Consider the following 12,185-nt stretch of genomic DNA (forward strand, 5'->3'; position numbering starts at 1 on the left):
ACATCTTTCACTCTTCAATTGGAGTTCAGGACTGGAATATCGGGTCCTTCATTGAAACACCTGTGAACTCATCTTTTTGGTGTGGAAGCAAGTCATCCTCGTTCGAGGGACCGCCTATGATGATGATGAGTGGAATGGTGTAATTGCAGCATGACCGGTATGCATAGGCAGTTTCCATTATAAATCTGGGCATAGGAATTTTGAATGGGAGACAAAGGTGATTTTAAAAACACAACAGGAAGTATGGTTTTGTAGACAGGAAGTTCATGTAGATGCAAGCTTCATACATGATAGATATACTGAATGTCACCATTGCTGCTTTATGTAGCTGTGCTAATTTGAAGTGTTTTTCTTTCCAGGCTGAGCACAGAACAATGGCGGCTTTTATTTTAGCTGTCATTGTCAATAGCTATAATACAGGGCAGGTAAGCGGCATTTTGTGGTTTTGTCTGCTAATAATAACATTTGATGTATTTATAAAATCTGTGCCATTGAGGAAAATGTTAACCATAGAGGAGAACATTAAGTGTTTTCCTTTTCCTTTCCAATTGGTGATTTTCTACTTTAGTTATTCACCAATCATTTTAGACAAAAAGATTTCTTCTAATTTCAAGCTTTCCCTTAGTCAGATTCTGCAAACATTTTTTTAAACAAGGTATAGAATTCTTGACCGTTTCTCACTGAACCACCAAAAAGCTCCAAAATAATAATCCCATTAAAAATATAATGTTACTTTTATGTTTGACTGCCAGACCACATCTTCCCTGGCTCTTTCCACAGCATGATGCATCCTGCCTACTATTAAAATCTAGGGAATCTAGGGAAAAGATAGCAGAGGCATTACTACACATGTTTAATAATTCGTTAGAAAAAGGTGTAATGCCAGAGGACTGGCCGATAGCTAACATAATATCCATTAATATCCATATTTAAGAAGGGGATAGAACATGCCCAGGTAATTATAGACCAGTCTGCTTTACATCGGTGGTAGGAAAAATAATGTAATCCCTACAAAAGGTGAAAATAGAACATCTAGAAACCAAAAATATAGTAATGAATAGTCAGCATGGATTTCTAAAGGGGAAGTCTTGCTTGACCAACCTCATTGAATTTTTTTTTGAGGTAACCAAGAGAGCAGACAATGTAATGCAGTAGATGTAATTTATCTAGATTTTCAAAAGGCCTTCGATAAGGTACCCCATAAAGGATTGATGAGCAAGGTCAGAGAATGCAGAGTCAGGGGACAAGTAGCAGAATGGATAGCTAGCTGGCTTCAAGATAGAAAGCAGAGTCGGGGTAAAAGGTAGCTGTTCACAGTGGCAGAGGGTGGGTGGGGTGTTCCACAAGGATCAGTGCTGGGATCACTGTTGTTCACAATTTAAATTAACGATTTAGACTTTGGAATCAAAAACACAGTTTCTAAATTTGCTGATATACCAAATTGTGGGGAGAAGTCAATATTGAGGAAGACTATAACAAATTACAGGAGGACATTAATAAACATGTAGAATTGGCATATAATTGGCAAATGAAGTTCAACACAGATAAATGTGAGGCATTGCATTTTGGTAGGAAGAATAGGGAGGTCATTTATTACTTGGAGGGTGTGAGTCTAGGTGGGGTAGAGGAACAAAGGGATCTCGGAGTACAAATAGACAAATCACAAAGTTGCGACACAGGTTAGCAAGGCCATAAAAAAAGCAAACCAAGCAGTAGGGTTTATTTCTAGAAGTATAGGTTATGCTATAGGGAAGCTATGCTAAACCAGTATCAAACCTTGGTTTAGACCGCACTTGGTTGCCATATTATAAAAAGAATGTTGTGACACTGGAGAGGGTGCAGGGAAGATTTACAAGGACGATACCAGAAATGCGAAGATATACATATCAGGAAAGGATGAACAGACTGGTTCTCTTTTTTTTATCCTGAAACTAGAAGGCTGAGGGGTGACCTAATAGAGGTCTTTAAGATTATGAACATAAGAACATAAGAAATAGGAATAGGAGTAGACCATACGGCTCCTTGAGCCTGCTCCGCCATTCAATAAAATCATGGCTGATCTGATCATGGACTCAGCTCCACTTCCCCGCCCGCTCCCCATAACCCCTTATCCCCTTATCGTTTAAGAAACTGTATTTCTGTCTTAAATTTATTCAATGTCCCAACTTCCACAGCATCTCTGAGGCAGAGAATTCCACAGATTTACAACCCTCAGAGAAGAAATTTCTCCTCATCTCTGTTTTAAATGGGCGGCCCCTTATTCTAAGATCGTGCCCTCGAGTTCTAGTCCCCCCCATCAGTGGAAACGTCCTCTCTGCATCCATTTTGTCAAGCCCCATCATAATCTTATACGTTTCGATAAGATCATCTCTCATTCTTGTGAATTCCAATAAGTAGAGGCCCAACCTACTCAACCTTTCCTCATATGTCAACCCACTCATCCCTGGAATCAACCTCGTGAACCTTCTCTGAACTGCCTCCAAAGCAAGTATATCCTTTCGTAAATATGGAAACCAAAACTGCATGCAGTATTCCAGGTGTGGCCTCACCAATACCCTGTATAGCTTGTAGTAAGACTTCCCTGCTTTTATACTCCATCCCCTTTGCAATAAAGGCCAAGATACCATTGGCCTTCCTGATCACTTTCTGTACCTGCATACTATCCTAACCATTTTGTTCGAGTGGATACAGAGAAAATGTTTCCACTTGTGGGGAAGAGCATAATTAGAAGCCATCAGTATAAGATAGTCACCAAAAAATCCAATAAGGAATGCAGAAGAAACTTCTTTACCCGGAGAGTGGTGAGAATGTGGAACTCACGACCGCAGGGAGTGATTGAAGCGAATAGTATAGAATGCATTTAAGGGGAGGCTAGACAAGCATATGAGGGAGAAGAGAATACAGGGTTATGCTGATAGATTTAGATGAGGAAAATCAGGAGGAGGCTCGAGTGGAGCATAAACGCCTGTATGGGCTGGTTGGGCCAAATGGCTTGTTTCTGTGTCGTATATCCGATGTAATTCTGGACTCTGGATACAACCCTCTTTACACCCACCCACCCCCAACTCAAGTACATCCTGCCTCCTTGTGAGCATCAAGGTAAAATTAGTATTCACTGTATCTGACAATGTCAAACATCCCTCGGACCCACTGTGAATTTCTAGCAGAGGCATACCCAGAAACCATTACATTCTTCTCCCCCCTTCCCCCAAAAGTTGTTTTCACTTTATCCATCTGTTGGAGTTTTATCTGCCTCCATGAAAGCACTCTCAGGAGCCACCATGTAGTCACCTCATCTGTTCTTCGCAGAAGTGCAAGCAGGAATATATTTGTCTAATTCATCCCAATGTCCAAGCCTACTATTCTTTGCAGCAGTCAAATGGCCAGAGCTCCAGTGCACATCCAAAGGAATGCGCTTCCAGTTCCCTCTCCATCTCCCAATGCTTTTCTCTCGTGATTTGGCTGGCTGTTTTTTGTGGCTTGTTTCCTTCCCTTTCTCTGTATTAATTCAATGTCCTGCCTCCTCAAGTTGGGTGGAAAGAGAGACCCCCTGAGTGGGGGTGGGGGCAGATGGGAGAGACCCCCTCAAGTGTTGTATGTCATCACCCTACAGGTTGTTGCACATCAGCTTCATTAGATCCACCTTCAGGAATTTATTAAATTAATCAGTTTCTAAATGTGGACTTCATCAGTTACCAAATAGATTTCTAAATATCATCCCGTTAGTTTGGTTACTAAACCTAGTTCCACTTTTCCTGGAGTAACTTTTTGTAAAAGCTGCAGCCCTTCCTGTTTCCAATAGAAATGGGCATTTTTTGCGTATTCCCATGACAAACAATAGCCGTTCTTTTGGTTTCTTTTTGAGTTTTGATTCTCTAAGGCATGAAATGTTGATTATCTGTTTGCAGAGCTAGGTTCTTGAGTCCCTAGGCACCAGGAACATTCGGGAGCCAGCGCCGTGGCTCCTGTGAAAAGCACACAGCCCAAGCCTGCGTGCGCACACCCTCTCTCCAAGAACCGTGTTACCGGCCATGGGATTTTAGTCCAGTTCTGAAACGTGGAGCTGTGCCTAAGTGCGGATGAAGTCGGACAGTGCTTCCTGCGGCTTTCAGGGTTCGGTCTGGCAGAGAGTAATCAGCAGGCAGCACAAAAGAAATGTGTAAATTCCTCAGTCAGCGCTCATCCCGCAACCCTTAGTGCTGCCTCTCTACTCTCAGCTGACCCGAGCCGCACCATCTGTACTTGAGGTGAACCCTGTGAGGCTTCTGTGGGCTCCTCGCTGCACTGTGTGTGCCCTTGAGCACCATGTCACATTAGACCATTCTAACGGGACCCAGGTTTGGCTGGAGTCTCTGTGAACAGGCCCGTGAGTTAATCTGCCCCAATTTGCTGTTGAACTAACTGTGTTGCTGCTGCTGGTTTTCAGCACCTTGCCCTGTGCTGAGTAAAACTGGTGGGCCTCATGCAGCTTTTTGTCCAGTTATTTTTTGTTCACATGTATCTAATTTCTAAAGTGATGTCTAAGTCTCTATTTTAATTGTATTGGAAAAAGTAAAGTTGAACTACAATAGCAGATGAGTATTTTTTAAAAATATGTGCGTCTTATTAAATGTGAATGTTGTATAAAATAAGATTATTTAACATCTTTAAAAATCAGCCAATACAGATGTATGCTAACTAAATGGAAGTCGGGTGTCCATTGTAAAATTGCTACATGTTAGGCCTCAGAGATCCCATCAATACATTAGTTAGTTTTAGTTGGTCTTTGACCATACCAGCTTTGAGACTTCTGGGTGAAAAGGTATTGCAACTGCCCATGTGGGCAAGCAGAAGTTCAGATGTCAATTGTAAATGAACTGATGAACCTCACGAAGTGTGCCAAGAGTTAAGATCTAAAACTTAATTTTTCCATATTTTTGTAGGAAGCTTGTTTACAGGGTAATCTGATAGCGATCTGCTTGGAGCAGCTGAACGATCCTCATCCTTTACTGCGACAGTGGGTGGCCATTTGCTTGGGACGGATCTGGCAGAATTTTGATGCTGCTCGCTGGTGTGGTGTTCGAGACATTGCGCATGAGAAATTGTACAGTCTTCTCTCCGATCCAATACCTGAGGTAAGCTGCCCTAAACCTGTTGCTTCTTCCAGTACAGATACCTGATCAGTACAAAGGAGGAATCCGAGAAAATGAGAGACACTCGGCCAGTGCCCAGATACTTATAATTATACAAAAGCAAAATACAAAAGCCGATACTGGAAATCTGAAATAAAAACAGAGAATGCTGGAAATACTCAGCAGGTCAGGCAGCATCTGTGGAAAGAGAAACAGAGTTAACGTTTCAGGTCGATAACCTTAATAAATGAACTGATAAACCTCATGACGTGTACGAAGAGTTATGACCTGAACCGTTAACTCTGTTTCTCTCTTCTCAAATGCTGCCTGATCTGATCTAAATATTTTCAGCATTTTCTGTCTTTATTACTTACAATTATAATTTGCACCTTTTGTGTTTTTTTGTTAGCTCTTACAGTTTATTGCATTGCATCAGAATTTTGGTCAAGTTCACAAATCTTTTCAACCCAAATTGTGTGCTGGTAGGTGTGCATATGGTGCCATTTTGTTGCATACCAGAATTTAAAGAAACTATTACATGATTTTGATGTATTAGCAACAAATGCAACTAAATGGTTATTTGTTACATTATTTGCAAGGAAAGATGACCGCTGCTGAATTTTGCATAACTTACCTTTTTTGTGTGGCAATAACCATGGCATAGCCTGGCATGAATCAATTCATGTTCACCAAATCTGATAAAATATTACCTTTGGGAAAAATTGCTCTCATAGGGACAATGTGCAGTGTATAGACAGTCGCGAAATGAAGCCTCTGTGTAGCTAATACATATAACTATTTAGCTATTATCAATCTGTTTCCTGCCGCAATTTAACTTAAGGTGCCAGCTTTTGCCTGCATTAGATTGGACCCAAAATGGCAAGTCAGTACATGTGAAAAATTGCATCCTTCAGTACACTCTGTCAACTATAGCAACAGAAGCAGCTGTTGCTGATTCATAACATAACACAATCCCATAGGAAATAACTCAAGGATGTACTGAATGAAGATTTACTCTCTTTTGACAGAGTGTAACAAGTGGACTTTTCATTGACACTTTAATGTATTTTACAATTCTTGTCCCAGAGCTGTATAAATCAGTGATGTCAGAATGGATCAGTGACATCAGCAGATGCTTTCCTCTGGACTAAAAATAAGTGAGAGAATATGGTGCCAGATGTTTTGTAAGACATAATGCAATTTCGAACACTTTCACCCCCCCCCCCCCCAGCCCCGCCCCCCCCCCCCAGCCCCTTTCTCTTGCCACTGCTGCTAATTCATGCTGGGTTATAGTTCCCACAGGTGGCAGCTATCCTCTGACATCTTGTCCAAGTGGCTATTCTTTCTGTTTGTGGGCCCATTGAATATTGTCTGGCTAATTCATCTGTGGTGGGATCACAGCCAAAACAATCTCATACACACATGCGTACTGTCCAACAGGGACCACTCAATGCTGATCAAGAATGGGAATCTGACTCGAGACTTTTTTTTGTCTCTTGGGATGCTGAGGCCATTCGTAGATTCCAGTGGTGGCAAGAAAGAAAGAACAAACTTGCATTTATATGGTGTCTTTCATGTACTCAGGACTTCACAACCAATGAAGTACTTTTGAAGTGTATTTGCTATTGTAATGTAGGGAAATACAGCAGTCAATTGGTGCACAGCAAGATCCCACAAGCAGCAATAAGATAAATGATCAGTTGAAATGTTTTGTTGGTATTGGTTGAGGACTGATTATTGGCAGGTCCCTCTTTGAATGGTGCTATAGGATCTTTTACAGGGCCATGGTTCGATGTCTTATCGAAAGGTAGGCACATGCGGCAATGTAGCATTCCCTCAATACTGCACTGAAATGTCAGCATAGCTTATGTGCTCAACCCTCGGCTTGAACCCACAAACATCAGACTCATTGGTGAGAATGCTATCACTGAGCCAAGGCTCGCACCTTTAGTCTACAAAAATAAGTGTATCTTTTTTACATAACCAGAAAAAAGCTGAAGTTTGTACAATTTATTCATGTGAGGTTTTGCAAATATACAAACACATATGATTGCCAATACTATTCCTTTAAACATTCAACAAACTAACATATAAATCTGACGTTCCTTTGGAATGCTAAATGTCAGTCGTGGTTCAGTTGGTAGCACTCTTTCCTCCGAGTCAGAAACTCCGGTGCACTACTGACACTGAGAGAGTGTTGCACTGTTGGTGGTGCCGTCTTTCGAATGAGACGTTAAACTGAAGCCCCATCTGCATCCTCAGGTGGATGTATAAGAGTCCATGTCACTATTTCCAAGGAGAGCAGTGTCCTGGTCAATATTTACCCCTCAACCAACGTCATTACAAAATCAAGATTATCTGATCATTATCACATTGCTGTTTGGAGGACTTTGCTGCGTGCAAATTGGCTGCCGCGTTTTCTATTTTACAACAGTGGCTGCACTTCAAAAGTACTTCATTGGCAGTAAAGCGCATGGGATGTCCTGAGGTCGTGAAAAGCACTATATCAATGCAAGTTCTTTTCTATCGTTACAGTATATTTCTGGACTACAAAAATGAATATGCACAGCGCTATGAACATTTCAGCTCATCGCTCATTGACAAACTACACCAAGCTTAGGATCTTTCCAAAATGAGAGATTTGGATTGTGTGTAAATGTTTACTAAAGAAAGGGATCGCAGTTTTGAATCTTTTTGAAACATGTATCTATGAAAATACTCCATTCGAAGATTTTCAAAACTGAAGAAATACTCCTTTATAGTTGGCTAGTTTAAGTGAGTGAGCAGCAAACTTATTGAAATACATTTAGCAACTCACATAAGTAAAGATTTGATAAAGTTTAACCCTTACTAAGGAAACAACTCCACCTGGGCCAAAGGTTAAAATTTGGATTATTATGGAATGAAGTCAATGAATGTCTCCAACCAAGTTCGAAACCCACCTTGTTCAATGCCATTTCACGGAGTCGTGCCAAACGAGTTGCCTCTCTTTTTGATGATGATTGCTTTTACAACTGAGGTCCAAGAGTCAACATCACAGTGTTTGAATCATGTCAGCCAGACTGCGTAAGGGTGGCAAGACATAGGTTAACCAATTGGGTTTTTATGACAAGTGAGCACTTTTCGTCAGTTTTTCTGGTGCTGGATTTATTGCGTTCGGCTTCACAATTTGCTGCAGTTGGGTTTGATGCCATCTCTGAGTTGTCAGTCTAGTCCTATAAACACTACATTACAACTTGAGTGGTTGTTGCTGAAGCCTTTTTAAGCTATTGCAATTGTACTGTGAGTAATTATGTTTATATGTGTGTATATATATATTTTTTCAATGAATCGTATTCTGTTGTAAAAGTTTCACAGCTTTCAAAGGCTGATAAGTTTTTGTTTTTATTGACTCCTCCGTCTATTTACTGCTCCAAATTTTTCCTGCCTTTGATGTTTAAACTTTTGGGATTTGTGGACAATTTGGGTACAGCAATGTTAAATAGTTACAAATTGCTCAGATCTCTTGGCAAAATAAAAACTACCTTTTTAAATAGCAAATATGAAATCTAGTGGTATGAAAAGCTGAACAGAAAATTGCAAGTTTCAAGTTTTTTTCCTAAGAATTTTAATAAACTTTTTTTTTTGTTGCAGGTTCGTTGTTCTGCTGTCTTTGCCCTGGGCACATTTGTGGGTAACTCGGCAGAGAGAACTGACCATTCCACAACTATCGATCACAATGTAGCTATGATGCTCGCCCAGCTAATAAATGATGGAAGTCCTGTCGTTAGGAAGGTGGGCGTTTTTGTACCTTTTTTTGGTTTTGCTCAGCTTCACTGTGTCACTGGATAAAATTATTCCAATAAAAAGGCCTTCCGTTGACCATTTTAGGTTTAGCACAAAAGTGGATCACTTCAGAATTTTGGGGGACTTTGATAATAATAGTGGCAGGTGCACAGAATTCCTACCACTGACAGCACACGATAGGGCAATCTTTGCTGTGTTGTTGCCGCCATCTGGGACTCAATTTTTCAGGAGTCTTGAAAACAGAGGCGCAGAAAACCAGTTTTTTTTTTCTCTTGGAGATCAGCAGCATGCCAGTTGTAAGAAGTTACAGGTATCTGCTTGAGCCACACAGACCGAGAATTCAATCAGAAATGTGAAAATACCTTTTGCAAATATATGCTTTGATTAATGGGGACCTGCTGCTTTTAAGATAAAAGCATTATTGTGTTGGCATGATGCAGATGCAGTCTTTTTAACCAGGAGATATTGCATTTATTTCTGATTACAAAGTAATGTATAAGCGTACCTTTGTTGGAGAAGTTCCCTCTTCTCTGTCATGTTTTCCCCTCCCAGTCCCCACCACTCATTATTTTAATAAAACGTTTTTGTATTCATTTCTACCTGCAAAAGCACTCTTGCATCACTTTCTGTCAATATGCTGGCAGCAAGGGAACATTAGATTTTGTAATTGAGTCAATTTTCAAGAGATTAACAATAATGTGCAAATCTTGAATTTGATTACATCATTGAACTCCCTGGACTTTTAGTCTCTTCTATCTCGGGTACTTTCCATTATTTTATTTCCACTTTCCAGGATCTTTTTATTTCTTTTATGAGATTCAATTTGTTACTGGGCTGCTTAATTCCACTTTGATGCTGTGGCATTTCGAGCGATGACAGATTTTGTCTTGTTACTGCTATGTTCTTGATGCGTAATGCTGTTGATGAAAGAGTGTAAACTATCTTTAATCTTTTGGTTTCCCAGATTTGCCATGGTTGTAACACATTCTGTTTGGATTTATGTCCCTCTGTGACTTTTTTTTTTGCAGTTGTAACTTGTCACTCGTTTTTGGTCAATGACATAAATCTACATGAGATTATTGAAATTATTCCAAGGTTAATCTTATTCAACTGACAGATTTATTTTTTAATTGGCAGGAATTGGTTGTGGCATTCAGTCATCTTGTCATTCAGTATGAAAGTAATTTCTGCACCGTGGCGCTGCAGTTCATGGAAGAAGAGAAGAACTACCCGCTTCCCTCCCCTGCAAGTGTGATAGGTATTGCTGTTCGACATGCACTTCTCCGATAACATTAAAATGAAAGCAATGCAGAAATGTTTTTAAGCGTATGGTAAATTAAGTCCTGTGCCTTGTTCCTATTAAATGAGCACAGCTTGCCAAGAAAGTTTGAATATATTGAGCACTCTTTTTAATTCATTTTTGGGATGGGGGCATTGTTGGCAAGGCTGGTATTTGTGGCTCATCCCTTGTACAATTGAATGGCTTGCTTGGCCACATCAGCAGGCAATTAAGAGTCAACCACACTAGTGTGGGACTGGATCGGGTAATGCCATACTGGATAAGGATGGTAGGTTTCCTCTCCTAAAGCACATTAGGTAACCAGTTGGGTTTTTACAACAATTTAGCAGCTTCATGGCCTTATTACTGGTACTGGCCTAGATGACATGCTCGGGCCCTTGAGTGGGACATACCCATAACCACAATGATTGTCATTGAAAGAATTGCTCTCTACGTTTCTGAATGTTTACCTTTATTGAGCCAATCTTCTTGGAAATTAAATTAGCAACATATTGCAAAGGAAATTATTCATTAGTGTACATACAAATGAAGAAGGCCATTCAACCTATTCTAACTCATCCATCCAGGACAACTCTACAGTCTGCCATCACAATACCTAACTGTTTCGGCAATGAGAACTGTGGATCTGGAACATGAGACTAACATGTGGAAATAGGACAAAGGGTCACAGATTCAAGCTAATAAACCAACTGATGTCAGGAAGCTCTTCAGACAGTGATGAGCACATGCAATGAATTTTGGGTTATGTGAAATGGGCATTAATCCTGGAATCACTTAGGAAACAGTTGAGTATTGTGATGTGTTTATCGACACATTTGTGACCTCCAGACTTGATTACTCCACTGCTTTCTTTGATGATTCCCTGAGTGCTGTTCTTCATAAGTTTCAACTTTTCCAAACTCCACTACCCATATTCTGTTGGACACACGGTCCCACTTCTGAACAATACTGATTGATTTCTTATTTCCCAAAATGCCAGTTTCAAAATCTTTCTAATTTTACCAGATGCTCCTGCAACTTTCAGACCTAGATTCCTATGCATGCTCTCCATTCTTCTGGCTCTACTCTTTCCACTCCAATTTCAGCTGCAGAGCCATCAGTTGTTTCAACAATCCCCCCCTCCCCACTCTGGAATGATCTCCCTAAACATCTCTGCCTTCTTATCTTCTTCCCCTCGTCAAAAGTTTTCTCAAAACTGACATCTTTGGTTATGCCTTCAGTTGCGACCCCATACCCTTCTCTCATAATTGCCCGGTGTCCTGTTATTTTTGCTTCTAGAAGGCACTTTGAGAGATATTTTTTGCTCCATAATGGAGTTATTTTGTATGTTTAGCATGGAAAACCATAGATCAAAAGCTGCAGCATTTCTTATGGGTTTTTCTCTCATTTAACACTGGCCATTTTCTGGTATGAGGGAAAGCATTGCACCTACTCCCAGATCTCTGGTCGAAGAACCTGGGTAGGCTTGCTTTCCTCTTCGCACTTCCTATTTATATGGTAGCACCTAACATCCACATGACATTGTCGAATGGTATGTGGGTGACATGCAATCTACCATCCTGCACACTGAGCAATGTACCAACAAAATGGAATGTCAAAGTTAAATTACAATAATGTTCCATGGTATAAAGTTCTGAAAATTTCCAGGTTCCTTATTTTTCCATTTAAATATTAACATTTCGAAGTCAGCAAAATTGACTTTCATAATTGTCTGTCTTTTGAGACTAATCTTTGCAGCAGACTTTAGATATTAATATGCCTACAATAACATTGCTTCATCTTTCACCAAACTAACAGCACTGATGCATTTCAATTCTCGAATTAGGAATGCAAGTGTTGTAATAGGGAATCAAAAATGGGGTTCAGTATATTGAAAAGCAATATATGCAGATTCAATTTGACTTGTTCAGTGGTATAGTTCTCTTGAATTCTTGAAAGGTTTGTACAAGAACCTACTGATCTGTACTGAATGGTGGGGGGGCTCAGGT

At 40.2% G+C, this 12,185-nt stretch overlaps 1 protein-coding gene across 2 annotated transcripts in view; it reads left to right on the top strand.

Moving 5' to 3' along the window:
* Window positions 1-12,185, top strand: part of rptor (regulatory associated protein of MTOR, complex 1) — a 505,194-nt gene that overhangs the window by 296,936 nt on the left and 196,073 nt on the right. For both annotated transcript variants that reach the window (XM_070857808.1, XM_070857809.1), the window contains exons 15-18: window positions 360-425; window positions 4,923-5,114; window positions 8,745-8,885; window positions 10,035-10,155. In XM_070857808.1, coding sequence (XP_070713909.1) covers window positions 360-425; window positions 4,923-5,114; window positions 8,745-8,885; window positions 10,035-10,155 — 520 coding nt within the window. The remainder of the gene's footprint in view (window positions 1-359; window positions 426-4,922; window positions 5,115-8,744; window positions 8,886-10,034; window positions 10,156-12,185) is intronic.

Source organism: Pristiophorus japonicus, chromosome 16, assembly GCF_044704955.1.
Source record: "Pristiophorus japonicus isolate sPriJap1 chromosome 16, sPriJap1.hap1, whole genome shotgun sequence".
NCBI lineage: Eukaryota > Metazoa > Chordata > Chondrichthyes > Pristiophoridae > Pristiophorus > Pristiophorus japonicus.